The sequence below is a fragment of the Hippoglossus stenolepis genome, chromosome 20 (genome assembly GCF_022539355.2).
Source record: "Hippoglossus stenolepis isolate QCI-W04-F060 chromosome 20, HSTE1.2, whole genome shotgun sequence".
Lineage (NCBI taxonomy): Eukaryota > Metazoa > Chordata > Actinopteri > Pleuronectiformes > Pleuronectidae > Hippoglossus > Hippoglossus stenolepis.
Genome location: NC_061502.1, coordinates 13,243,995 through 13,271,994, shown reverse-complemented (window position 1 = coordinate 13,271,994; position 28,000 = coordinate 13,243,995). Strand labels below are relative to the sequence as shown.

The following is a 28,000-nucleotide window of genomic DNA, read 5'->3' as shown; positions in this document are numbered from 1 at the left end:
ACTGAACTCCCCTCCATGATAGTTGATGCTTGATGACTCTTCCAGCTGCAGGAATGTAAAGCAGGGCGTCGATAGAAAGGAGCATGCGTGCTTATAGTCAACTAAACGCTCAGCACATCTGTCCTCCTCCCTCACAGCAGTTTGTCTCCTTTCCTCTGCAGGTGCACGCGGATATGCTCCAGGTGTCGTGCGCGCGGATCATGGTCGCTGGGATAAACGTGGATGTACTGACAGACAGCGGATAGTATGCCCGCACACTTGGCACGGCACACGCGATGTGGCACAACATGGCACGCGTAAAGATGGGTCTCCTCGCTCTCCTCTTTTTCTTCCGCGTCCTCGTGCTCTGCCACGGCAGCAGCATCTATGAGCGCTCGGTGGTCCCCCGCGCCGTGGCCCGCTCCGTGGCCCGCATGGACGGGGACGTGATCATCGGCGCGCTCTTCTCCGTGCACCACCAGCCGTCCGCGGAGAAGGTGGCCGAGCGCAAGTGCGGGGACGTCCGCGAGCAGTACGGCATCCAGAGGGTGGAAGCCATGTTCCACACGCTGGACCGGATCAACACCGACCCCAACTTGCTCCCCAACATCAGCCTGGGCTGTGAGATCCGGGACTCCTGCTGGCACTCCTCCGTGGCCCTGGAGCAGAGCATCGAGTTCATCCGGGACTCCCTCATCTCCATCCGGGACGACAAGGACGGGTCCAAGTGGTGCATTGATGGTACCCCGTCCAACCAGCCTCCGCCCACCAAGAAGCCCATCGCAGGGGTGATCGGACCTGGATCCAGCTCTGTGGCTATTCAGGTGCAGAACCTCCTGCAGCTCTTCAACATCCCGCAGATCGCCTACTCTGCCACCAGCATCGACCTGAGTGACAAGACGCTGTTCAAGTACTTCCTGAGGGTCGTGCCCTCAGACGTCCTGCAGGCCCGGGCCATGCTGGACATTGTCAAGCGATACAACTGGACCTATGTGTCTGCGGTGCACACTGAGGGTGAGACTCCATCACTGACCTCCATCAAAACCACCATGATATTCTGATTCACGGCCATGTTGTGTGTTAAGACTTTTGGGTGATGCAGTGAGTTTATAGTGACCTCATGGTGTCACTGAAATGCTTTTCTTAGTGTTATACACACAGAGCACATTGACTATGATATTCACTAGCCCATCACTTGCGTCAAAATTTAGTTGTAGGGGGAAGCTGGGACGATATCAGCCTGTTAGAAACCACTGGCTCAATATTTATTTGATATAAGAATTGACAGGGTGTCTTTTGTACGAAGGCCTTCTACATGGCTAATTTTTGTGGCCCACATTCCCAAACTGTTCACATTGACATAATTACAGGTTTGGGCAACTTTGTATGTGCACTTCCTTATCTGTCTCTTGAGTAGAACCAATCACAGTGGTTCATTCCCATTATAATGTACATCTCCTTGTCTCTGTCTATTTCTTTCACTCTCAGGTCTTAGTTGTGCCCATATATCTCCATACTTGAGTACATATTCTTTGGGATTTTATTGCAGTTGTCTGGAGTTGAGTTTTTTTGTGTGGATATTCCATTGTTGACACAGTTTCACACACATCCCATGCATCTTGACAGAGCTGTGTGAGCGTGGATTAAATAACCAGCACTGGGGTATGGACCCTAAGCGGAGTGTTAATATGGTGTTACTCTTATTTTATTTCTTTGTGAAATGCATTGCTACTTTTTCTCTTTTCTCTTCCTCTGCACTTGAGTTCCTTGGATGTTGTTGCTAACAACACAGGGACTATTTTAGCATTAAGAATTTCGGTGTTCAGTTAGAAATGAATTCCATGGTTAAGTCACGAGGATGAGGCCGGGATGAAAAATTACATTATTGTGTCAAATTTCACCAGGTTCCTTATGAATTGAAATGTCTTGTCTCCTCAGAAACGTTATGTTTAAGTGTGTTCCATATTTCATACCACGTTGGGCTGACTTTCTATTTTTGAGAACCTTTTTGTTTGGCTGAGCAGCACAACAGTTTTGGTGGAGATATGAGTTGGGTAGACAGAGTAATTACTGTCAATTATGTCCATGGCTCAGTGAAGAACAGTCGGTGATGTGCAGAGAAACGATGACTGACAGGCTATATTACCCTGGATCCCCCTGGAGCTGCGGACTCACGGGGAGTGTAAAACATCTTTGGAAAGTCCTATTATTGTCAGGTGCTGGAAAGGGGCTGCGACACAGGTTGTTATCAGAGAGATGAAGAGAGGGAGTTAGGGAGCTGTAGTACCCGGCGGCTTAACTAGGTGGCGTCAGCTGTCTGACCTTCAGCACACCTACAGGAGGATCCTGTGGGACTGAAGTAATAATTTAAGAGTAATGAAAGACCAGCCTGGGGACGGATGAATTTGATTGAAAGCAACATCACTTACTCAGGCTGCAGCGTGAGCAGTGAAAGTAGGACATCATCCGAAAAAGGCATCGTTCAAAGTTCAAACTTATGAGATTTAACTTCTTTCACACATAGACCTTCTGTAAATATAAAATCTCAAACTGAATATATTTTTTATAAACAGTCGAGAAGTTTGGAGACAGAGTAAATTTGAATATCGGAGACTTCCTATTAAAATCTCTCCTGATGCAGACCTTACCCTGACCTTTAAGAAGTCCTATTTAAATCCACTCGTTTGTTTTGCTCTATCTCTGTAAATAGTGGTCACGACTGGCTTAAGCTCATGAGTTCTCCCTCCCCTCCACATTAGACAAGTTATAAATGCAGCTTGTTGCCCGTAGCAACAGCTAGGGCTGTGAAATTGCATAAATTACCTGTTCCGATTATCATCAGTCTGACGGGAACACTCAAAAAGCAGGCTTTCACTGGTCATTGTAAAATGGCCCGTCAGCTAATGCACCCACTACCCACCTGTCTGACAGAGGAGATGGAAAAAGTGAAATAATTGGATATCATCATTTCCATTTACTACAGTGAGAGAATGAAATGAGGCAAATGAAAATATCATCAAAGGACTGTTGGAAAACCGACTCATGGGCCCATTGTGTGCCAGAGTAAATGCAGTGTCTTCCTCACTGTATGAAGTCCTGCCTGCACGGTGAGTTTACTCCTCATCGCCCATATAAAGAGGAATGCAGCGCGGAGGCTCTCTTAGGAGCTCTCATCGAGACAACTGCGGAACAAAGATTTTTCTGAACAGGTTCTCCTAATTTTCCTTATGACTACATGCACTTTCAAACGCAAACGCGCAGAGAGACACATGTTCAAGCATGCATCAGTGATTGGATTGTCCGTGTAATCCAGCTGTCATGCTAAAGAGCCGTGGGCTTTATCAACAATCCAGCCCGTGACACATTAGTCAAGCACTGCAGTCCACATGGAAATGGCAGATTTAGACTCAAACGGATTTTGTATGGGCTCTTGATTGGGATGGTTAAACAAGGATAGTGATCTTCTCTATCTGGCCCCCCCTTCGGCTTTGATTGCAATCAGGAAACTCTCTGACACTCATTATCAGAGGATCAGAGCTGCAGCTCACTCAGGGGCTTGACGCACTGAACAAACTCTGGGGGGATGAGGGGTGGTGCTCTAAGCAAACCATTGATTGTCCATCAGTGAAATAGATAGAAACGTATTGGTTGAAAAGCAATTACCCATGCTGTTTAATGATGTCAATGTGTTTTTGCATGTAAGATGGTATGTAATTGTTGCTATTTTTCAGAGTCATTGATTGTGCCACTCACAATCAGAGAGTTAAACAGCGCATATTCATGTCAGAATTAGTGAAATGATCACAGCCAGGGCATTATCCATTATCCGCAAAGGCTCATTTATGAAATGGGATTACCAGACAGTGAAAAATTCATTACACAAGGAAGAGGTTTTATTGTTTAATTCCAGCAAGGACACCATGTTTTTCTTTTCCAGCCTAATTCTCATTACTCAATAATAGGAGTCTGTCTCCTTCGTTACCTGCAGGGAACTACGGGGAGAGCGGCATGGAGGCCTTCAAGGAGCTGGCCTCTCTGGAAGGCTTATGCATCGCCCACTCGGACAAGATCTACAGTAACGCAGGGGAGAAGCACTTTGATCGCCTTTTGAGGAAACTGCGGGAGCGTCTGCCCAAAGCTCGCGTGGTGGTGTGTTTCTGCGAGGGCATGACTGTCCGAGGCCTCCTGATGGCCATGAGGCGACTGGGGGTGTTTGGGGAGTTCCTCCTCATTGGCAGGTATGTTTGTTCTCTTCGTTTTTTTTAACCTTTTAATTCACAGTTGAGAGCAACTCGCTGGATGGCAAGAAATCGGTTAACAGGCTGGAAGGCTACAGGATGCTGCCTTGTCTTCCTGATGTGCGTGTCACCAGGGCAACTGAGAAGAATTAGACCACATACCGATAGCAGTGAATAGAAATGTTCTCCAGCAATGAATAATTGGTATTTCTGTCACAGACGCAAAACTGGAGAAGGGAACAGCACCTTGAGTTTGTTCTCGCCCTGTTTGTGCTTCCTCTTTAAGACAATAGCATTTATTCCTTATCAATATATATGTCTATAAGAAGAGCAAGAGTCAACACGATCTGCTTTTGTGATTTCTCCTCCTCTTTGAATATTCACTCCATCTCTCTCTTTCTTCACATTCCACCTCCCCCTCTCTTCCTCTGTTTGTCAAGGCTGAGTGACAGTGACTGACTGTAGTGGTAATCTTAGTCATTAGAAAAGGGCAAGTCGAGTTGTCTCAAACACTTGCACTGTGCAACATTGCACCGTAGAAACAGCCGGAGAGGAATGTTCACAGTTGTCAGTAAAAAGCCCCACCGACCCTGATGCTTACTTTCAGTTCATTCATGCAATATCCCTCCTCCACCATTTCAGAGCGGGACGAGGTCTTTGGCACCGGTCTGTTGTGGAGCAGTTGTCAGCTGTATGTTACATGAGGGGCACATTAATAAGACGGCTAAGGATGACAGGGGGCATGTAGCCCAGCTAAGCAGTATTCATTGGAGATTTGCTGAATGCTGCAGGAGTGCAGCTCTAAAGCTGTCCCATCATTCTCCAAAAGGAAGAACCTAAGAGACCAAATACAGGAGAGTAACCTCCATCACTGCTGCGTGTTCTCACAGAACCTGGCCTATAGTCGTCTGACAGTTCTAACATCGGGATCGGTACCTTTCTACATTTAAGGGGTAGATTTTAGCTTTAAGAATTTCTTTACAATGTACAATCTGGAGACATCATTACAATGTAAAGAGAATGCTCAGTGCAGTTCACATGTTGTTTTTCCTTTTAAGAAATACAGACTCTCTGCTGTCCGGCATGAAGACATTTGTTTCCTTGTCGTTGCCGTTATCTTTGAAGAAGTCTTTCCTCCTTCCTATAATATTTCCCTGTGGTAGAAAGACAAGTGCAGCTCTTACCAGCCTCTGTTTATGCTGCATGTGTTATATTCAGTGCATATTTAAGTTGTTGGCAGGGAGCACTCTTTCTTTTCAGATGCAGCACATGCCTTTTAAAATATCCATTATAATGACACTGTAGAGTCACATTCCCATATCTCTACTTTCCTCTTCCCTCTATAGGATGGGATGGAAAAGTGGGGCCTTTTTTTAGCTTTTGTGAAAGTCTCCATGGGCGGAGGAAAGGCTTCTGGGTCACAAAGATAGAGAGACAGAGAGAGAGAGAGACAAAGAGAAAGGCAGAAGATGGAGGGAAAGAGTGTAAAAATGACAGAGGACGTCTGGGCCAAAGCCATGTGTGTGTTTCCGGGTGATTACTGAACAAGTGAATGATGCTGGCAGGAGTTTGTTCTCTTCGTTTATGCTTTCACCTCTAAAAAGAAAAACCTCTTTCATGAAGTGTGTGTGTGCACAGAGAGCTACAGAGAGTTGGAAGAGGAGGTGAAATACACAAAGACAAACAAGGAGTGAATGAAACAAAACGACACAACAAGAATAACACACTGAAACAAATGTGGTTATATCAAAACTGGCAATGTAGCAAAGAGGAAGAGGCTAAAGTTAAAGCTAAATGTCTGAGGAGATTTTGTATGAGTCAGCTCCAACACTGGTAAACATTCATAGTTTTTCAAAGGAGGCACTTTATATTCATATTAATTCAATTTGGTTTATTACTTGTAAAGGTTTACATGCTCAGGCTGTCCATTGCTGCAGCTCCTCTTTTCAGCCTCTGTCTGAAACACTCGGTTTTAGCTCCTGTCTCTTTAAGGGCCCCTCCTGATAAAGCCCAGTCTGCTCTGATTGGTCAGCAGTCCCACTCTGTTGTGATTGGTCTACTGCTTCCAGCGTGTGTAGGGAAATGTCGGCCTCCACTCTTGCTTTACTTGGCTTTATAGGGACGCAGCCACTAGGTGTTCATTATGCAAATGTGGGGCACCGTTATGTCATGTGACATCATGGTTCCCTGGGACTTTTTACATTCACAAAAAACCTAAATAGAACACTGGAAAAGCATAACATGTCTCCTTTAACTCTCACTTACAGCAAACTCTTCAGGCCAATCAGTGTAACAATATACATGTCAACACATCAAAGTCTACATCAAAGTCGACCAGGAATGTTTGTGATGTTTTTGAATATTGGTGTTTAAATCGTAGCACTTAGCAGTTAAGGCAGTTATTGGATTGTAATTTACACTTCCTCATGCATTGCTCCTCGTGTTATTACACTTTGGCACAAACAGACAAAACCACATAAGAGATAGTGCACGATCAAGAGCAGGCAGTGTTGTGGTTGTTCCACTTCATCTCGTCATAGAAAACCACAGCAGAACCACGAAACAATGTTGGCCGCGTAAACTGCGAGTAGACATGCAGAGAGTTTTGAGTGTGGTGTTTTTTTTTTTGCTGCTCGGCCAACCCGCTCTTCAGACGAGGACCAGGTGTGGCAGCGTGCTCGACCCACTTTATCCCTGACCTGCAGACTCAGCTCTGCATCACTCCAACACTGCACCTCCACTCTGCCCTGCTATTGTCAGTCAGAAGGGCTCTCGTCTCGCTCCCGCTCTGATGTCAGTCAGGATTTTACCAATCAGCTGCCTCCATTACTCTGTAACTGCGCACACACGCCGTCGCACATAAAGAGACAACGTTCACTCCGTGCACGTAGAGATTTAGACTCGCACCGCCGAGAAAGATCATCCGCGTCACTCCAGTCAAGAAGACATTTCAAAGTGATTTCTCTTGGATTAGAAACACAGTCTGACGATTCAAACTTTGTTTTTAAGAACGGAAATGATTGTGTGAGCAGATTAGAAGAGGAGATGGTTAACAGTAGATTTTTGGGTACTGGCATGGATATGGGTGGATCTATCACTGCACTAAGCATAATTTTAATACTTTCAGTGGATAAAATAACGTGTGTAATGTGCAGTTACAAACCCAGAGAGAATTATCACTTGACTTTCACGTTCCTCTTTGCTCTGAGGAGGGTTTTAACGGCTTTCAGCAAATTTTTAGTTTTCACAGCCCCAGACTTGTGTTTTGGTTCGACCTCTCTGCACTCATCAATCTCATCTCCAGCTTCAGTAGACGGCAGTTTACAGAACCAAACAACAGTCAGACAAAGTTTGCTACTAACTGGTGAGCACAGCTGACAATTTTCGGGCTTAAGGGCCAGATAATTCCCTCAGGAGTTGGTGAAGACCAGAAAAGATGGAAGATATTTGACTTTTGGCCAGAAACATGACTCCATATTTTTATGAATTTATTCATTTGATAGGGACAGTGCACATTAATCAACAGAAAAAACACAGTAAATAAGCCAGAGTCAGATACATAAGCTAACATCAATCTGTTAGCCCTAGCCAGTGTTAACAAGGCAAGTAACATGACCTTATATATTATATGATCTTATATGATTACTAATATCTATAATAAAATTTATAATACACTTAATTTGTATAGCACAATTCATACATAGAATGCAACACAAAGTGCTGAACATATAAAAGCAAATAATCACAAACTATGATAAAACTATAACAACAATTAAGACGAAGTAAAATACAGTTGAATTATCTACGTATATACATACATTTAAAATGTTTATACACAAATAGAACACACAAAACAATCAGGTAAAATAAATATACAACAAAGCCATGAATAATAGTAAAATAATAATAATAATAATAATAATAATAATAATAATAATAATAATAATAATAATAAAAATATTTTTCTCTCATTGCTTCCTCTGTCTGTTCAGTCCTAGATTCTGAATGGCAGCATGGAGGAAACCCACCTATCCATTTGCCCGCCCGCTTGCTCTCTTGCAATTAGCAGCACTGGTTTTCTCTCCCCCTCTAATGCCGCTCCAACGCTGTTATTACTAAACATCATTTGCATAAGCTGCTTTTCCACATGTAACACCCTTTTCTGTGCCTGTCTTACGCTCGCAGTCTTGGTCGGGGTCCCATTTTAAACACCCCACATTCTGGTTCCTCATGTTTGATTCCTGACAAAATGGACACTGGGACAGGAACGCGGATGTTCTGCCTCTGTTATGCCCTGGCAACAGTCATTAGCAGGTTACGACAGTGTCTTCCGAGGCTGCGCTGAGGTGCAAGGAAAGCTGTGAACCCATATTGTGTGTGTCACATGCATTTCTGCATTTGGCAGTCCTGTTCAATTCACTGCAACAAGGGGGGGGGGGTCAGGTTTTGCTCGGAGCTTGAATAAATGAAATGTTTTGAGCGAGAGAAAGAGAGAGGGAGTTGTGGCACGACACATTTAGCTGCCTTTTTCCTGTCATCTGCAAAGCTTTCATCTCCTCCCCATCTCAGGAAGGAGAGCGAGGAGGATGTGGAGTTCTGCCGATTGACTTCTTCTTCTCGCGAATAATTTGGCAAATAGCGGGGGCATGAGCAAAAAGAGACCTTATCTCTGGCAGCAGCTCTGGCAAAGACAACAAAATCAATCGTTTTCATCCAGAACTGTGGGCGACATACAGGACAGTGTAATATCAATCATTCCTGAATCTAATGTTTAAAGAATATAGTCAGGTTTTATGATTTCTCATTTGACAAAGTAACAGTTTCAACTCATTGTCAAGAAGAGGGGATTCTCTGCTGACACACTGGAGGACTGTGTTTAGACTAAAATCACTGGAAGGTTTTTCCAGATCCTCCAATCTAATCCTCTTTTTTTCCATTTCCAGTATTATCTTGAGATGTGTGCAGCATGATACGCTCAATCCACAGCGTGTTGAACGCTCTTGTTCAGCTCACTTTCCATAAACATCTCTCCCTACTTCGTCTTCCAGTAGCGACTGATACATTAGTTATGAACGTGAGAGGGAAAGAGTGGATTGCAGAGGAGCAGTCTGAGACAATAAAAAAGCAGAAGAGAGTTGATGTTGAACACCTTCTTCTCTCCGTGCCACATGATTTTGACGACGTGACCCTCCAATGTGTGGAAGTTTAGCCAGAGTTCACTGGGGCGAGTCATGCAGGAATCAAGCTCGGGATCATTTCTGTTTGCGAGGCGGGATTTGCTAGGGAAAAAAAGGGCTTGTGTGACTGTGCTGCCACTGTCTCCATGGAGATTATGTGTTTTGGACTCATGACAGAGTCGGTGTGATCGTCTCACTGTGGATCTGTCATTCAGTCTGTCAGCAGGGGCTCCAAGCACAATAGTCCCTTCTCAGAAAATATGGCTGACATCTGAGAAATTCCTCCTGGCAACAACAGTAACGAAGATCGTAATTATGAGATAAGGACACGCTGTCGACGTTCATTCAGTAACGGAGCCCTGCTCCCTCTGCTCGTGCACACATGTGGGTGCTCCGGGTAGTAGATTCGAGTTGAGTCAGGATCGGTGATTGCATCTGTTTGTGTGCCACTGAGCAAGGGAGCACAATGAGCCGCATCTGAATATTTATAACACGCCTCCGATGTTAATTGAAAGCAGCCACACATTGTCAAGGACATCACTGCGTTTTCAATTGATGCCTTGTGTTCCCTGGTGCTGAGGGGATGGCTGAATGACATTGGAGTGATCAAAAATAGCACGCTGGCTCTGCATCTGGACATAGCTGTCACATCATGATTCACAGACGCTGAAACGCTTCCCTCGCACAGACAGCGAACGTTGAACCAAAGCGTGTGGATATTATACGTTCGCACAAAGAGACTAGTGAATGGAGACGCACCGCAAAATTAGTCAGGATCTTCCGTAATGGAATACTGTATAGTGCTAAAACGCATTCCATTCTCTCGCACAGCAATTAACTCGGTCTGTAAGATGGCAGTGGCATTTGGATAGGCGTTTCTCAAAGGCCTTGAGACGCTTATTAAACGACGGATGACGCTTTTTAAACGCTTCTCTCGCACGCACTCTTCCGCTCAGGCGGCGTTTTATAAGCGTTTCAATCAAACATCTCTGCAAATGTTTAAGGCGCTTATTGAATGTGCTTCTCCTGACAGACGGCATCGGTCTCTCACCAGCAGCTTTAGATAGGTGTTTATTCTTTATAACACCTGCTGACGCTTAAACGTACAGCATGTAACCTGTCTCTGGATCAAAACAATTACAAGAGACCTATGTTGATGATGTCACGAAGCAGTGTGGGATTATGGGAGTTAAGTTGTCTTCATCACCGTTTTCTTGTCCCGTAATCTTACTCTTACAGCAATGAATAATCATGAATAAACCGATACAAACAGTGGGAGGACAACAGCTAACTGGCTAGCGGTGTGTTTTCCTTTGTCATATGTCAAATGTAGGACTCCTTCAGTAGCCGTGTCTTCAGCCTCACATAACGGTTTAACATTAAACTGACCTACTGATAGTAAGATCTTGTCATCCATCAGTCACTGCTACAGCTGATATTCAATGCATAGGCTCTGTCAAGGGGTTTAGAAGTGAATTGACGTCCCTCGGTAGTAAAACGCAAAAAGGATTTTCTCCCAGCAGTGTTCTCTGTCAGCGTGGAGAGGACTGATCTCCCAAACTGGGGCATGATGAATAAGTAAAAGCAGCCTGGATGGGCTTTTAAAGGCTCCCCGGCTCACCCAGGGCCCTCTATGTCACCTCAAGAGAGTCCTGCTGCTGCCGCCATGACGCTAACAAGCCACCGCCACTCTTGTTTTAACTCCACCGAGGAATGAGAGAAATGGGGGATAATGGGAGACGATGGAGGGAGAGATGAGGGCAGAGAGGGGAGAGATAGTTTTCAGTTCTTCTGCAGAGCAAATGTGGAGTAGCTCAGCAAATTTACCAAAAATAGAAATTATGGTTCATTCAGTATAGCTGTAATCTTTACTGTTATTAGATAAAGTAGTGCGCTGTTTGCTTGGCCTGTGGTAAAGCTATTACCACTATTCTTTGTCATTAGTAAGTCAGTTATACTTTTTTATTGTTTGTGTGCTGGTTGATTGTTTTATATAATGAGTCTATGGTGCAGAGTGAAGTTAGGAAACATTGCATGTTGGCTATTTCCGAGATCTGATGAGCAAAGCGATCCTCAGACCCAAGTTCACAACTTTCCCAATTAAAACGTCTGCAATTCAGCTCAATATAAAGGAAAACAGCCACAAAACAAAGGGGTGCTTTTGATTTGAAGACAGACTGCCAAACAGGAAGTGTTTCTATGTGATAACCTGTTACACGGCTGTCGTTCATGCGAGGACGTAGGAGAAAACATCCCCCACTGACTGCTACAGAGCACTGGGCGCCTGTTAATTAAATTTTTATTCATATTGAATATATCCATGTGCCCAAATTGCACCACACTCGACACTGCACTTTCCTGGACGCTTAACAAAACACATGTCGAGTACGAAGTTGATAAGATGAGAGTTCCACATACACTCATATAGGCAGACAGACGTTTGTGATATTAGTATGTGCATTAGGCCAGTTCATATCTTAGTGGTTAGTGAATGACGAGACGGATTTGAAGTTTTTCCACTCACTATATAGAACAATTAGGAAACTCTTTGTCTCCCCTATGCTCCCTTTTCTCTTTTTAAAAGTAACCCATTCAACCTCCAGGGGAAACAGCGCATGTGATTAAATTTCTGCCCTGCCAATTAATTCATGGCTTCATAAATATACAAATGTGCTATCAAACTGGAAGTAGATCATCCGGGAGAGTCGCGGGAGCTCTCGTCTACTCACTGTTGTACACTACTCTATAAATTATCCAGCCAGTGGTGTTCCGCGCTCCTCTAAACAAAGCCACGCAGCACCAAGTTTCAGTAAATCAGTGGGATACAAACTTAACTCATATGACTTCAGAGGAAGCGTGGGCTGCTGATTGTATTTGCAGAGATAAGTAGGGACTTAACCGGGTCATAAAATGTTTTTGAAAGTTGAGGGTAAAAAAGAAATTCAATTTAGTTTATACTGTCAAAGATTAGTCTCAGTTTCAAGAAAAAAGAGGGACAACATTTTACTTGTTTGGTTCCTAAAGTTTCCTAAATCGCACTGTAACTGTGTGGATGGATGTTCACAACTCTTATATATGCCAACTGCTGACTTTACACTGGCCTAATGTTAAATTTAGGATTGAATTCAACATCTTTTAAAATATTTTAAAGGTCTTGCACAGTTTGATCCTACCATAAATCACAGAGTTGGTTCTTAGGTCATCAAACAATCTGCGTCGGTTTTAAGTGTGTTGTTGGTTTTGATCATGTAAAGTTTCCCTGGGAGCTAAACGCACTGCTGGCGTCTTTTTTAGATCAACAATAGGTCCAGTAAAGAGCCTCCACTTGAAGTGGCTGCAGTTTGATCTTGTGGGCCAACTGCGAAATGCCACGGAATATTGAGCTATGGTACTTTTTGTAAATAATAAAAGGCTCAAATTATTATGCTGGGTCTTTGCTGAGAGTCTAAGTAAATAGACTTCATTCAGTAAATATAATTCAGTCACTTATTACTGAGGTTAGACTTTAACAAACAGCCGCGGGAATTTCTTTTAGCCGTGACCACAGTCTTGACCTCACCCATGTTTTTGTTTACTTAACCAATTTAAGCATATACGTCGCTTTTGGAAGGGAAAATACTGTTAGGGACACTAAGTCAGACAATGCTGATACGTTGGCAATGACAAAATGAAAAATGGTTATTTTGTTTTTGTGAAATGAAGGTGAGACGATTGTTGGAATCTCAATGAGGACCAAAAGACCTAGATTTGTGATTCTTCTCTTCTATATTTTGGAATTATTACCATAGAAATCGCCTTTATTTATGAAAAAGAAAACTAACGTCATATTTTGATACATTTTCAGCTGTAATCATCTCAGCTATGTGCTGCTTTATAAACACACCCCTACCTGCCTTGTCTGCCTTTAGTGCAACAAAACTAATAACATACTTGAACAGCATTGACTCCTTAATCTGCTTAAACAGGTGCTCCTTCAGTATATCTGACTCAGTGTTTGTAATAATAGAACTTCCGCTACGCAGCGTGAAGCCGCGGAACATTGAGGTGACATTAAATCAGATTTTGTCCCATTAGGTGTCCCTCTGGTTGTCCCAGAGTCCTGATGAGCTGTTTGGAGTCCTGCCAGATAACACGGGAGGAGAGCGAGAAGAGAGAATGTCATTTGACTTCATCGCAAACTCCACTGTGGAGTCAATGCATCGTGCATTATTCATGTAGAGCGCTGAACAGCACTTCTACCCTCTCCCTCTCTCGGCCCTTCTCTCTCTTTTTTTATCTAAAAACCAATCCGCACTATTCTATAAAACAAACATGTAAAGAGCTGAATTGTATTGAATAGACTATATTAAATGTGGTTACCCTGTGAGGGAAGGTACAATAAATACTGGGAACACACACAAACACACAGCTATCCTTGTGAGGACCATCATTCATTGCAGACAGCCTAACCAATCCCTTATCCTCAACCCTTGACCTTGACCAATTCATGCCTAACCCCCAAGGCATTATTGTACGTCTACCTAAATGATGACAGTCATTGGCATAATGCATTCCCTGTTCCCCTTAATGTAACCGTAACCATCACAACCACAATACCTAACCCTCACCCTATCCCTATCCCTAACCTAAACCTAACTCTTCACCTAACCCTAAAAGCAAGGTTTAACCCTCAAACAGCCCTTGTGAGGCCAAAATGTCCTCACAAAGATATAAGTGCAAGTACAAACACACAAGTACGAGTCGATGCATGTATTGTTGTGTCTCTCTCTGTAGAGTATACAGTAAGAGAGAGAGAGAGAGAGAGAGAGAGAGAGAGACGGGACAGAGGCGGTATTCACTTGGAGTGAATGAACAAAATGTGACTAGTGCGAATTAAATTCACGTGCTTCTGACTCTAAACTCAATTAGGATGGTGAAAAGGATGACTCAGCAAAATTGGTCTTTAGAGATGTACAGCAAACATCTTTAAAGAGAGAACAGGCTGAGGTCTCTACTCGAGGAATAAGTCACACAGTATGTTGTGTTGTGATCTTAGGGGACCATGCTGCTTTCATTTTGTCCTCTCACAACTAAGCACTGCTCCAAATGATTTAAACTAAAAACACTTTTATCCGCTTTACAATAAATCAAATTTAAGCCTCAATATAAATCTTCACACCACAAACTCCACTTCCTCCCACGATCCAGAAATGAAGCCAAAATATCCCAGATACTTGCGCTGCCATCTGACACCAATGACCAATCATATGAAGCCTCAGCTCTCAATCATGACATTTCATCAGTTTTTTATACTATTAAACAAATCAAAAAACAAGATGCACACAGATGTAAATAATAAATTGGACGACGGCTGAGTTCCATTTAGCTGTTTCAGGGTCCTGGTGTTTCTCATTGTGACTGTCACGACAGTGTTGTCTTACTGGGACACACCGAACATAGTTCATCTGTGGGAAATACTCATCAGTGCACCAAATGTGTATTCATCCACAGCTGAAAATAGTCCCTAAACAGATTCGCTCTCTAGTTCTGTTTGAGTCACGTTTTTCATCCAAGTGCAGTGCCCGGATGTTTTAGGAAATCACGCAGCCTCTTTCAGGGAATGACATGACGTACGTTTGCCCTGTTTTTAAAGATTTACGGCTTCAGTGTGGACTCACCAGTTGAGGGCTGAGTGCCAAAGTGGTGATTTCATGGAATTTTTTAATGTAAGAAAATTATAAAACAACGACGTTCTGTTATAAACTGTTGTCTTATTATGGTCTTTGACACTGGTCGGTCATTACCGTGTATTTTATTTAACTCCAGAGGGCAGTTCACCTACCTTTTAGACGTGTGATTGATTACCAGTGTGGAGGAGAGAGAATCAGAGAGACAGATGTCAGGGTCAGTTGGAAGCTATTTTCAGGTTATTTCCACTCTGTCTGTCTCCTGCTGCCTATACTGTATATAGGACTCTATAGGGCTTCCAGCTTGAGTCTGTCTATACTACCCAATCCCTCTGGTTTTATAGTGTCCTTCTCACATTCTCACAAATTTGTATGAATGTCTCCTATTTCTTGACTCGCAATAATTGTTGACATAAAGGTCAGAGACTTTGACCTGCACACACGCATGCACACCAACGCACACACGCCCTTATCCATCAACCAGAACATCCCATGTGTGCCGGGTAATTGATTCCATGGTGAGTCACACAGCACCTAATTGGAGCGTAGCTGTCAATAGTGCAGGTATTTCAAGGCAGTAGCCCTCGGCCCGTATTAAAGTCGGAGAGAGACACAGAGAGCAGAGAGGAGAACCTCGCCGGCTGCGATTTAGAGAGAGAGCCGAGCTCGGGGCAGCGCCGGTTATCTGTTAATTTGTTTTCCACCGTCCCCTTCACTGGTGTTTTCCATTTCTCTCAGAGCCCACTGGGCAGCGGCCTGTCCAAATTAACTTGGTAGGGTAGAAATTCTTGCACAGAAGGTGACTCAAGCAAACAAACAAGCAAAGCTGAAGGGATTGTGTAAAGCCTGCCATTACGGCAGAGGCACTATTGTTGAAATTGAGTATCGCTGCAGTGGACTCGAGATAAGCCTCCAACCAGTGCTGCTGTGCTAATTTAACACTGTACAAGAGTGGAAGCTGCAGTCTACCTATACATGTAGTGGAAGTCGAGAACAAACACATGCACCACGAGGTTAAGTCCACAGCTTCTCCAATTTTGCCTTTTAAGCTGTGTTACTGCTGTTTATGTTTAATGTAGATGACTTTTGAATGTTTCAGTTTTAAGCCACCTGCCACTTTAAAGGTGGAAATTACAAATCAGTTTGCTAATTTGAATCATTCAATACATTTCAAATACACATAATTATTTGCTATGTAGTTTGTTCACTTTTTTAAGCATTGCAATCACATCACATGACAGGAGTAACCATTTGCATTCCTCTGGATTGTCAACTGTAAAATACCATCAGAGGGAACTGTAAAGTACCTGATGGAAGTATTGAACATACTGTAAAAAAGCTGCATCCATTTCAAATTTGCACTCAACTCTTCCTCCCACTATCCACGAATCAAGACAAATGATCCCGGATACGAACAAGTCCAATCACGAGTCAGTCTCAGCTGTCTTGCGTGACGTTCCTCCTCGCTTTGATGCATCAAATAACTAATTAAAACCAAACTCAAAAATTAGAACTATACCTAAAGTTATAGAAACCATCTTTGAAGAAAACATTAACTTGACATGTGCTGTTTTGTTTGGCCCATGTCCCATCTATAAACATGGAGGAGGTGGTTCATGTCAGCCATCTTTAGATACGATCTATTGTGCATGTGCAGATACTGTACATATGGATTTGTGTTTCTTTGAATGTGTTTGTGTGTGTATATGTATAAATGTGAACTTTGTTCTGCTGCAAGCTTAATATCTTAATATCTCGGCAGGTGACTATTATCACATCATCATGTTCATGTCTGTGGATCTTTTTCGGTCTTTTAACAAACTAGGAATAAACAGGAACTAGGTGTTGAGCTGACGAACAATTTAATCACCACTGCACATTCGCTTGGTGATGATGATTCAGTGTCGGCAGTTCAGTTTAACGATTTGGTGAAGATTCACTCGCACATGTGTTAAACACCTCATGTCATGAATGAAATAGGGAATCTGCCCTTTAAAGTGAAGCTGCGTCTGTTTACGTTGTGTGAGATGAAATTACTTTTCATTTGACACAGTCTAATGGGCTTGTCGCTGTCAATCAGCAGTTAAAGGTAATTCATGGTAAACAATAATACAAAATAAAGGACTCATGACAGCGAGTGTCATCGCTGTGTGGCAGCTCCTCACACTCTAAATTATGAAAATGTTTTAGTGTCACTCAAATCGTTTTTATCGTCCCTTACTGTTCCCGCTGCAATTGTTACATTATGGCTTCCACCTCATTATACGTTATGGCTTCTTCTCTCGCTCCTGCAGTGATGGATGGGCGGACCGCTACGAGGTTGTCGAGGGTTACGAGCACGAGGCAAAGGGAGGAATCACCATGAAGCTGCAATCGGAGGTGGTCAAGACCTTCGACGACTACTACCTGAAGCTGCGGCTGGACACCAACACCAGGAACCCCTGGTTCTCTGAGTTCTGGCAGTATCGTTTCCAGTGCCGCCTGCCGGGTCATCCACAGGAGAACAAGAACTACAAGAAAGTCTGCTCCGGTGGGTGACAACACAGAAACGCATATATTTGATGATTTTTTATTCTTTTTGTAATGAATAGGCAAACTGTTTGTGCTGCTCTCGGGCATCATCCTGTATTCTCTCATTTAGCTGTAAATGAGAGTAGAGGGTAAAATCTAACCAGAGCGCAAAAAACGGAATAATAACAAAAACTGTGTATTTTTTTCCTTTCTCTGTTTTCCTCCCTGAATATTTTCTCCCTCTGCTCTCAAAAAAAGGTGATCACGGTAAATTGAGTTCTTGACTTGTTTCGCAGCATTTAAATCTCAATTCAAAATGACTCACAGCAAAATCCAATCAAAAACAGATCATCCAATGAGCACTGCAATCAGAATCACATTAGAATTCTTTGCTCAGCATGCTTATATTCAGAGGATTCATCAAAAATCAATTTGCGGTTGTGGTTGACATTTCGTCATCAGAGCAGAACAGTCATGGTTGTGGTTCTATTTTCTTTGCATCACACTTTTCCCGCTTTTATTCCATAGACCTTCAAGGTGGTAAGTGCATTTTCATGGCCACTGCTATAGTGATGATCGGAACGGCACCTGCACTCCACTCCTCAAGAACAGGGAGAGTTTGACTCATGCTTTACGTCCCTGTAATGTCTTCAAACTGTGATTTATTCAAACGGACGGTTTCCGGCTCTCAGTCAAAGCGAGGATCGCATCAGTCAAACTCTGAGCTTGTCCACACGGTACGAGGAATCATGAAATTGACACGTTGAAGAACTGCACCAAGGAATGGCACCGAGCACACACTGTTCACCCAAGCAGCTAGCAATCCTGAAAACGATCTTTTCTGCCTTTTCTGTAAATGCATGTAAATGTCACAGACAGAAAAATCTGTATTTTAAATGCACTGTCTAAAGCAAACAGAATCCATTTTTAAACATTGGGAAGTATTTTCATGCAAAGATGCAAAAACAGAAGTCTTACTCAACACTGAGGTTTGACTGTGGGACAGTGCCTTTAGATGACGGTGAGGTACATTAGGCGTCCACAGTCCCACACAATGGTTGCTCTCCACATCTGGTTCCCTGTGAGGTTTGAACATCTTATTCTGATTTCCCTGAATGCTTTTATTATATTTTGCTGCAGAAGGTTCTGTTTTGCAATAGTTTCTCCACGTCTGGTTCAATTTCCATCGTGCATTGTGAAAAAACATTAGATTTTCTCTTCTTCATTCCCACGGTGACAAACCACTTGTTCTTTTCCTCCCCGACAGGAAATGAAAGCCTGCAAGAAAACTATGTTCAGGATAGTAAGATGGGCTTTGTCATCAACGCCATCTACGCCATGGCTCATGGACTCCACGACATGCACCTGGAGCTGTGCCCGGGACAGCCCGGGCTCTGTGAGGCCATGGACCCCATCGACGGCAGCAAGTTGCTGGACTACCTCTTAAAGACGTCCTTCAAAGGAGTCTCAGGGGAGGACATTTATTTTGATGAAAATGGAGACACCCCAGGAAGGTAAGAGGATGAGGGAGGTGTTAAGAAAGTAGTAAAATATAGAGAAAATTGCTTTGTCTTTATTTGTGAAATTCTCTCCTCTCACACTCTCCCACTCATTAGCACACGTGCACGTACATACACACGTGTGCACCAATCTCGAGTCCAAAAGGATGTAATTATTTTGGACCGGAACAGATTCAGTGGATTGTCGGCCGTGGCAGCCACTTTCATCTCTCTTCAGTCCGACAGACAGCATTTGACAGTGTGAAAACACAGCCATGTCATTCCTCCGTCAACTAGAGGTCAGGTGGAGCACATCCTGGTTCAGTACAAAGAAATTGAAGCTCTTGATGTCCCACTAACAGGGTTGTAAGCTGTTTAAGTGACTCTGGATAAGGGAAAAAAAGGTTTGCTCAGCTGTGGAATTGTTATCATTAAATTACCTGTCACTCTTACCCACCTCCCATCTTCTATATCTCCCTCTTCCTCCTTTTACGTCGATCTATTACCTTGTCTCATATACTGTCTTCTTCTTTCTTTTCTCACTTAATAAACTAATCTACGCTCTTTATGGTCCTCTGTCTCTCTCCCTCTGTCCACCCAGGTACGATATCATGAATCTGCAGAATGTGGAAGACGAGCGCTATGACTACCTAAATGTGGGCTCCTGGCACGAGGGCATCTTGAACATCGACGACAGCAAGCTGTGGATAAACAGCAGCGACATGGTCCGCTCCGTGTGCAGCGAGCCGTGCTCCAGAGGACAGATCAAAGTAGGAATTCATATCCTCCTCACAGCAAATTCTCCAGCGTTAAATCAACCGTGCCGGAGCTCGTTTACTCTGGAGAAACCTGAAGTCGGCAAAATCAATAGTCATTAACAGTGGAGAATCAGTGGTGACTCTGGAGGAATTGTTCAAAACTATTCAAAGTTGTTTATTCAAGTCAAATGCCAGCCGAGACTGACTCGTGATTGGTTTCTGGAGATTCTGGAGCTGGAACTAGAGGAAAAGTCAGGGGGGGGCATCACAGTAATTAGGATTCAATCTCTTGGGACAATGAAAGTCCAGATTTCATGGCAATCCAATACCAATAGTTGTTTAGGTATTTCTGTTTGAATCATCTGACCCATCAACATTGCCATCCACGGATTCATGTGCTAGTGGCGCTAAATATAAGCAGCAATGTCACTACTAGCACATTGTTGCAAAGAATCATAACATTTTGGATTCATTTTCATCCAACGCATCTAGAAGAGGAAAGTAAAGTTTCAGGATGTTACTCCTACATTTTGGATCCCTGCTTCGAAGCAGGTGATGATGATGATGATCATCAGAGATTATTCAGAAATGCTTAATGAAGGAGAAACAAAAATCGCAAACAGTCTCATTAAACACGATTGAGGATTAAAGGAAATGAATCCTTGTAGTGTTCACAATCACTTATGAGATTTCAAGTTGAATCAATCTATGCTACAGCACACTAAGTTTGCAGAAATGAATTCCAGTGCCATTCCTTCTACCTGGTTGAGGAGACGGCCGGTTCCGAACAGTAAATATTAAAATCTGGTATTAAGCCCAGTTTGTAGAAATGCCCTGATTTGCTTCATCTGGGGCCAATTGTTTTCAGTCTATACACTAAGTCGCCCTGAGGGAGGGTGCATCCTCTCTCCTGGCTGCTCCCCCTCTATCTGCTTTGTTCCCTGCCCTACTTATCACCCTGCTTTACATATCACAGTGCTGGTAACAGCTTCTCTGGGCGCTGAATGTAAATGCAACTGGCCTTGTTTTATAAACAGTATGTCTGGTTCTCAGGAAGGAAAAAAAAAAAAAACCTGCACCAACAAATCCCCATCTTTGATATCCCCCTGATACTCATTACTTATTTATGCTGCTTCAGGCTGTGATGTGCTGTTTTTTAAATCCGTGTTGCGACTGGATACTAAGATGTCCGTGACCCCTGGTTGTTGATGTCTCGCCTCTCTGCGTGCAGGTGATTAGGAAGGGCGAGGTGAGCTGCTGCTGGATCTGCACCACATGCAAGGATAATGAAATCGTCCAGGATGAGTTTACCTGCAAGGCATGTGATCTGGGATGGTGGCCCGATGACGAACTGGCAGGTAGGGGATAGAAAACAAATCAAATTCATGTGCAACGTTCATCCACGCTCTTCTCTTCCTCGTCTTTAATCAACATGGACTTACCATCTTACCAATTTTAATGTATTTGTGTTTGCTACCCTGTGCACACTCTCCTGCCAGGACATTTATATCTGTCAACAGCGCACACTCTATTCTGCGCCCTCCGAAATCCTCCCCCTCCCATCAGCCTCTTTGTACTTCACACCCTGACACCTCCTTTTGCTGATGCTTTTCATCATCCAGGTCCTGTGACCCTGCTCTCTTTTGCTCCCCCCCCCCCACACCTCCACACCACTCTCCCAAAAGTGACACTGCTCACATCGCTCTTCACTGCTCTTTGCCTTGTTGTGACCCAGTGGTTGTTTTGACAGTGATTTATTGAGTTGAGAGGAGCTCTCGATTCCCAGGTGTAAAATGCTATTACTACCACGAGAGGCCTGGGGAGACATTTTGGCAGTTTGTCGAGGAAGCAAATCTCGCTTCGCTCTTAATGCACGTCCAAATCTGGAGAGTACTAATAGAGAGAGTTGCTATCCTATTCACAGAGAGAGGCCGCACTGTCCATATGTTTACTTACAAGCTCATTTAGGGCAGGACGAGGGCGAGGAGGTTACGTTTGCACCTGATGTCGGATGTATAACATTGACCTTGGCGGTGTTTTACTGCCATTCTGTGTTATTAGTAACTTAGCAGGATTACAAAGAAAGTACTAAACTGATATGCACCAAACCTGATGGATGGATGGAGCATGGTTTTGGTGCAAATCTGGTTCAAATAGAGGTGCAGGGATTTTTTAATTACTTTTCGTAAATTACAATAAACTCCCCGATTTTTTAAATAGGGTTCGGCAGGGACGCTCACGTAAAATAGTGCATCAGTACAACAAGCTAAGCTATCCCTCATGTATACTGAAGAGGTTGATGATGGTTTGGAAATGTGCGACAACGTCAGTCGATATCAAACAAGAAGCCAAAGACCTCGAGGTTGCTGTGAGGTGTGAATTCACTTCGAAGCAGAAAGCAGAGGATTATTACATCTCGGAGCTTGACTGGGCAGCTGCCTCCTTCTCAATCACACTCACCCTGGGTCCATGTCTCTACCTGTCGAATTCACCAAGCAAAGAGCATGACGTGAAGGAGTGGAATCATTTGACCCAGCGTGAAAGTGAGAAGCGCTCACTCTACACCCCCGAATGTCCCCTGAAGCAAACTGCACACTGACTGAGAAAATACTATATATTTATTTCTTTTAAGGAATACTCAATTTGAAGAATCTTGGGGCGACTCAGAGGTTTTCGACTGATGATTTAAAGCTTCAACTTTCTGGGGGCAGCCCTAGTTCAGTTTGATGATTGGTTAATGCCCTAAAATTCATATTAGTATGTTTCGCATTTTCTGCTGAAAGCTCCCGAGCTTAAGTCGAAGAGCATTTTAGAATTTCAGATTTCTCATGATTTGACATATTGGGAGTTAGTGCGCAGGCCAGAAGTGGGTTTCTGCGAGCATAGCCTCTCCAGTGATGGCAGTGACTGTAATGCTATTAGTAGCAGCATGTAATTTATGGAGCGCTAAGCCAGGGAAGTCTAGGGATGTCAGTTTTCTCCCATTAAGCTCCACAAACTTCTTCCTCTGAATGTTTGGATAACAAGTGTGCAACTAGTGCATCATGACGGAGTTGACACTACATGTCTGCACATACACATTTGGCCTACCATCGAAATGAGGAGGAAATTTGACAGAACTGGAGCTGTGGGATGTGTATGATGTCACATGCAAATTAGTTTCCATCTTGGAGGCCTGATCTCTGCTGCAGACCTGACTCCCCTCGTGTCTCTGAAGCTGTGTCGCTCTCCTCTTTCCCACCTACTGTCTGCACGTCGGTTTTCCTCTCTGTTCTAATGTAGCTTTCATTAACAAAAGATGTGCTGCAGCACCAACAGAAAATGTACCTGACGTTTCCTCTGCTCTCTCCAGGCTGTCAGCCCCTGCCTCTGAGGTACCTCGACTGGGCCGATGTGGAATCCATCGTCGCTGTGGCTTTCTCCTGTCTTGGCATCCTAATCACCTCCTTTGTCACCTTTGTGTTCATCCAGTACCGTGATACACCTGTGGTTAAGTCCTCTAGTAGGGAACTCTGCTATATCATCTTGGCAGGCATCTTCCTGGGCTACATCTGTCCATTCACATTAATCGCCTACCCCACGGTGGCCTCCTGCTACTTGCAGCGGCTCCTGGTGGGTCTTTCATCCGCCATGTGCTACTCCGCCCTGGTGACCAAAACAAACCGCATTGCCCGCATTCTGGCCGGCAGCAAGAAAAAGATCTGCACCAGAAAGCCTCGTTTCATGAGCGCCTGGGCCCAGGTGATCATCGCCTTCATGCTCATCAGTGTGCAGCTAACTCTGGAGATCACACTCATCATTCTGGAGCCTCCACTGCCCATCAAGTCGTACCCAAGCATAAGTGAGGTCTTCCTCATCTGTAATACCAGCAACGTAGGCATGGTGGCGCCACTGGGTTACAACGGCCTGCTTATCATGAGCTGCACCTACTATGCCTTCAAGACGCGGAACGTGCCAGCCAACTTTAACGAGGCTAAATACATTGCCTTTACAATGTACACTACCTGCATCATCTGGTTGGCCTTCGTGCCCATCTACTTTGGCTCCAACTACAAGATCATCACCACGTCCTTCTCTGTCAGCCTGAGTGTGACAGTGGCGCTGGGGTGCATGTTCACCCCCAAGATGTACATTATCATTGCCAAACCAGAGAGGAACGTCCGAAGCGCCTTCACCACGTCCGACGTGGTGCGAATGCACGTCGGGGACGGCAAGTCGGCTCAATGCGGAACTAACAGCTTCCTCAGCATATTCCGGCGGAAGAAGCCCAGCACTGGAAACGCTAAGTGAGTGACCCTCTATGTTGTTTATCTTATTGATTATATGTTGGTTCCTGGGGTGACTGGCTAGAGACAAAATGATGAGATGCGTAACCACTCAAATGGTGCAGCGAGCTGCCCGAAGACAACATCACTTATTTACAAGTATTATGTAGGTGATTGATGGATTTTCCATGATATTTGACTGTTTATACATGTTGTATGTGGTCCAATGAAACATCCCCCTCCCCCTGAGAGTGAAATATTCAAAATGAAATCAAGCTAAACTTAACGGAAGACTCAACTGATGCCATTGATTTGAAGCCAATGGGCTATGCCAACATGTCAGCGGTGATTAAACCAGGAATCTCCACAGATTTACCCACATTTAAATTAGATTTAAGACTTGCATATAACTTCTTTGAGCTCCACAGCATTGACACGAGGACAGGTGTCTAAAAGTAAGGAGCGGGGCAGGAGTATGAGAGTGACCCCGATTTGTTCACGTGTTGTCTCTCACCCTTGCTATGCATCCTTTCTAATCGTCTAACCCGTGAAGCGTTTAGCCTGAACACTGTCTGCAGAGTGCCGAGGCTGGCAAATGTTCCGGCATGGGAGGTCATTCAGCTCCTTTCCTGGAGAGCTGCACTGTCATCTGAGGACACATGTTATTATTATGTGCAACCAAGGGAGACGTTTAAAGCCCTCACCAGCCAGATAATCATATATTGATCACGAAGAATATCACTCAGCTCAGCCAAAAAGTCTTAAAGATGAATTTCCTACTTTTCTACTTCCTCACTTTTTCTTTGCTTTTCCAGTGCATTTAATTATTCTTCATTTTGCTGAGTGAAATAAAGGAAAAAGTTGCAGCCAGTAACGTGAGGAATTAAAGGGATCACTTACCTCTGTGTCCCTCCTTGGCTGGCGAGGACGTTTCCGACACTGCAGCCCTCCGAGAAAGAGATCTGCCGCCCTGTTGCTTCTTATTTATCCCGACTTAACCTCACATTTAACTTTTCTCAGCATGAAAGCCCCTCCCCTCCCCACCTCCCCGACTAATCAAATTAGAGCCAGTGCTGAACTCTGTCGTCTTCAGACACCAACACAAATAATGCAATAAAAGCATGTCTCCCGTTTTAACTATAGAAGCAAATTGTAAGACAGGAGGAACTGAGCTGTGCGGCTCCTAATTCTGTCCCGAGCTAAATGTCTGAAGCAACTGGAGGATCATAATGCCGTCCGCAGCACATTATGAATCACTATGTCTCCCCTTAGCGAAGCTGTTAGCGTCAAGACGTGTGGTTAGAAAGTATTTTAACATGCATCTGAAATGTTGAAATGCTGCTGCTTTCTGTGCCATTTTGCTGCTATGTTGATGTTGCTTTTTTGTATGTCTCCACCACCCGCCTTCCTGTGATAGTAACTTGGGTCTCTATCTCGTTCATAGTTCTAATGGCAAGTCTGTGTCATGGTCTGAATCAGGTGCAAGACACCCTCCGAGGGGGGGGAATGTGTGGCACAGACTGTCTGTGCATGTGAGGAAACAGGAAGCCGGCTTGAATCAGATGGCGGTCATCAGGCCCCTAACTAACACCCCCGACCCCCACAGTTGTGAGCCCTCCACCTGCGACCTTCGGACAGACCCGCATCTCCCCCAAGAACCACCTGGTGCTAAGCCTTTGTACAACCTGGCAGAGGAGGACGACGAGGGCGACTTGCAGCGCCCCCTCTGGAACCCGACTTGCTCTGGACAGACGCAAAGGATGGAGTCTGATTTAGATAGGCCGGCTTCTTATTTGCCCTCTCACTTGGCGAGCCGCACCACGGAGCGCTTGCAAGGGGCTGTGGTGGACACACACAGCTCCAATGTCCCTGCGCTGAATGATCACGCCCCCGCCAACGAGCCTTTGAGCTTGACACCCTCTCACCTTCCTCTGGTCCCACATGCGGGGGCGTTTGACGAGCAGGGGCCCGAGGACGAGGACCTGGACCTCTTACACAGCTATATTTATAATGCCAAGGGGGAGGAGGAGGACGGGGAGGATGTAATTCACAACAAGCCGACTCTGGAGGATTCCCTTGCACTATCTCCTCCCTCCCCCTTCAGAGACTCTGTGTGTTCGGGGGAGTCCGTCAGCGGCTCCCCTGTCACTGAGTCGATGCTCGGGAGTCCCCCGAGCTCCGTCTACACCTCAAACATGCTCCCAGACTTCGCACACAGCTCCTCAACACTGTGAGAGCAAAACAGGCACTCACACAGTGGCTGTCAGCACAATTATACATCACACACACACACACACACACACACACACACACACACACACACACACACACACACACACACACACACACACACACACACACACACACACACACACACACACACACACACACACACACACACACACACACACACAGATAAAGATACACGCAACATGATTTACCTTTCAAAAACATATATTTTTTGCTCTGTCATTCGCTTGCTCGTATTTATTACTCTGCTTGTTATGAGTTAGGGGTTAAGCCAAACTACAAGTCAAAAACACTAGGAATCATCCATGAGTGCTTACATTTCTGAAGGGCTGTCCGTGCACAAAGCCTTTCTGTGAAACGTTAAACTGAGAACAGTGCCAAAACTAATCAGCTCTCATGCCAAACCTCTGTATGATTTACGCAACACTGGGAATTATAGTAAAAAAGCTGTGGTTTCCATGGTGGCAGTGCAATCAATTGGTCTATAACGACATATGTAAAGCAAGGCCTACTTGTGTGTACAGTACATGTGCGCACACGTGCATCATAAGACACAACCAGAGAGCAAACTGGCTTTATAAGGACTGCAGTAGCTCAAGTGCATTTCATGTTCATGTGCGTTGGGGTCGCAGCTTCATCGGATAACTATTTGCTCTCCGACTTTGTTTTTCATTAACGAGTTTTCTCTCATCAGACCTCGCCGCAGCTTAAATATCACAAAGAGGTAGTTTAACTTGAAAAGTGAAGTAAGCTGGTTAGATATTACTTTAATGTGTTGCAAGGTGTGCTCTACGTCACCGAAGACGTGCGCTGTACGATACGTGACATGGATACAATGTGCCAATCCAGAAAAGAAAATAATGTTATCAACCTACATCCCTGCTTTTTGGATTATTATAATTTTTTTACGATGTAGCTGATACAGGTTAGCGTGATTGTAGATGATGGCGATGTTGTTTATTCAGTTTACACTCGATCGTAACCCTGAGAACAAGTTTTATGAGCATGGGATGTGATAAAAGTGAGTTTGCTGTGTCATTGTAATGGAAAACACAGTACTTGTACAAGTTCTCAAAGTTTGTAATACTGTTAAAACCATCTCTTGTTTTTTCACACAGGTGGTATGTTTGTAATACTGATAAATGTTTCTATATTTAGAATGTCAACTGAAAAAAAAAGTTTATACATTTTGAAGCTGTCCTCAGATACTTGTCAAGGAGCAGTGTGTTTGGTTTTTGGGTAACTTTTAAGCTTAACTTGAGTCGACTGTATCCTCTTGAAAATATTCAGTTGTTAAAGTAACCAATGATTAGTTGCTTCTTGTAATGACATTATACATGTTTCGAATTTTTTGCTTAAATCTTGCATTATGAACCTAAGTAGTTTACTTGAGGTTAAGTTTCTTAGTTCTTTATCTATAAGAATACAAATTATTTCAGAGTACAAGACTATACAGTGCATAGTGCAATTGTATTGTATTTCCAAATGTTTTTAGTCTATTATAGTGTAAGTTGTTAACTGATTTTGACCAATGTATAAAATATACGAGGGTGCCACCTGCTTAACACTGTCAACTCTATAGAATGAAATAGGCCTTTTATTGTTTTGGGCAAGCTAAACAATGCTGTAAAATAAAAGGAAAACTATTTATATTAAG

The 28,000-nt window shown here is 43.9% G+C and overlaps 1 protein-coding gene across 2 annotated transcripts; it reads left to right on the top strand.

Moving 5' to 3' along the window:
* grm1a (glutamate receptor, metabotropic 1a) lies at nt 1-27,999 on the top strand. Of its 2 annotated transcripts, none has more exons than XM_047338028.1 (8): nt 1-993; nt 3,968-4,217; nt 17,355-17,590; nt 18,839-19,085; nt 19,672-19,840; nt 21,060-21,186; nt 23,181-24,114; nt 25,573-25,812. In XM_047338028.1, the coding sequence occupies exons 1-8, from the start codon at nt 276-278 to the stop codon at nt 25,679-25,681; spliced, it is 2,790 nt and encodes a 929-aa protein (XP_047193984.1). In that variant the 5' UTR covers nt 1-275; the 3' UTR covers nt 25,682-25,812. The 2 variants fall into 2 exon arrangements, with proteins under 2 accessions (XP_047193984.1, XP_034999407.1); XM_035143516.2 differs by having other exon boundaries at nt 66-993; nt 25,538-27,999.
* Nucleotide 28,000: the final 1 nt, after the last annotated feature.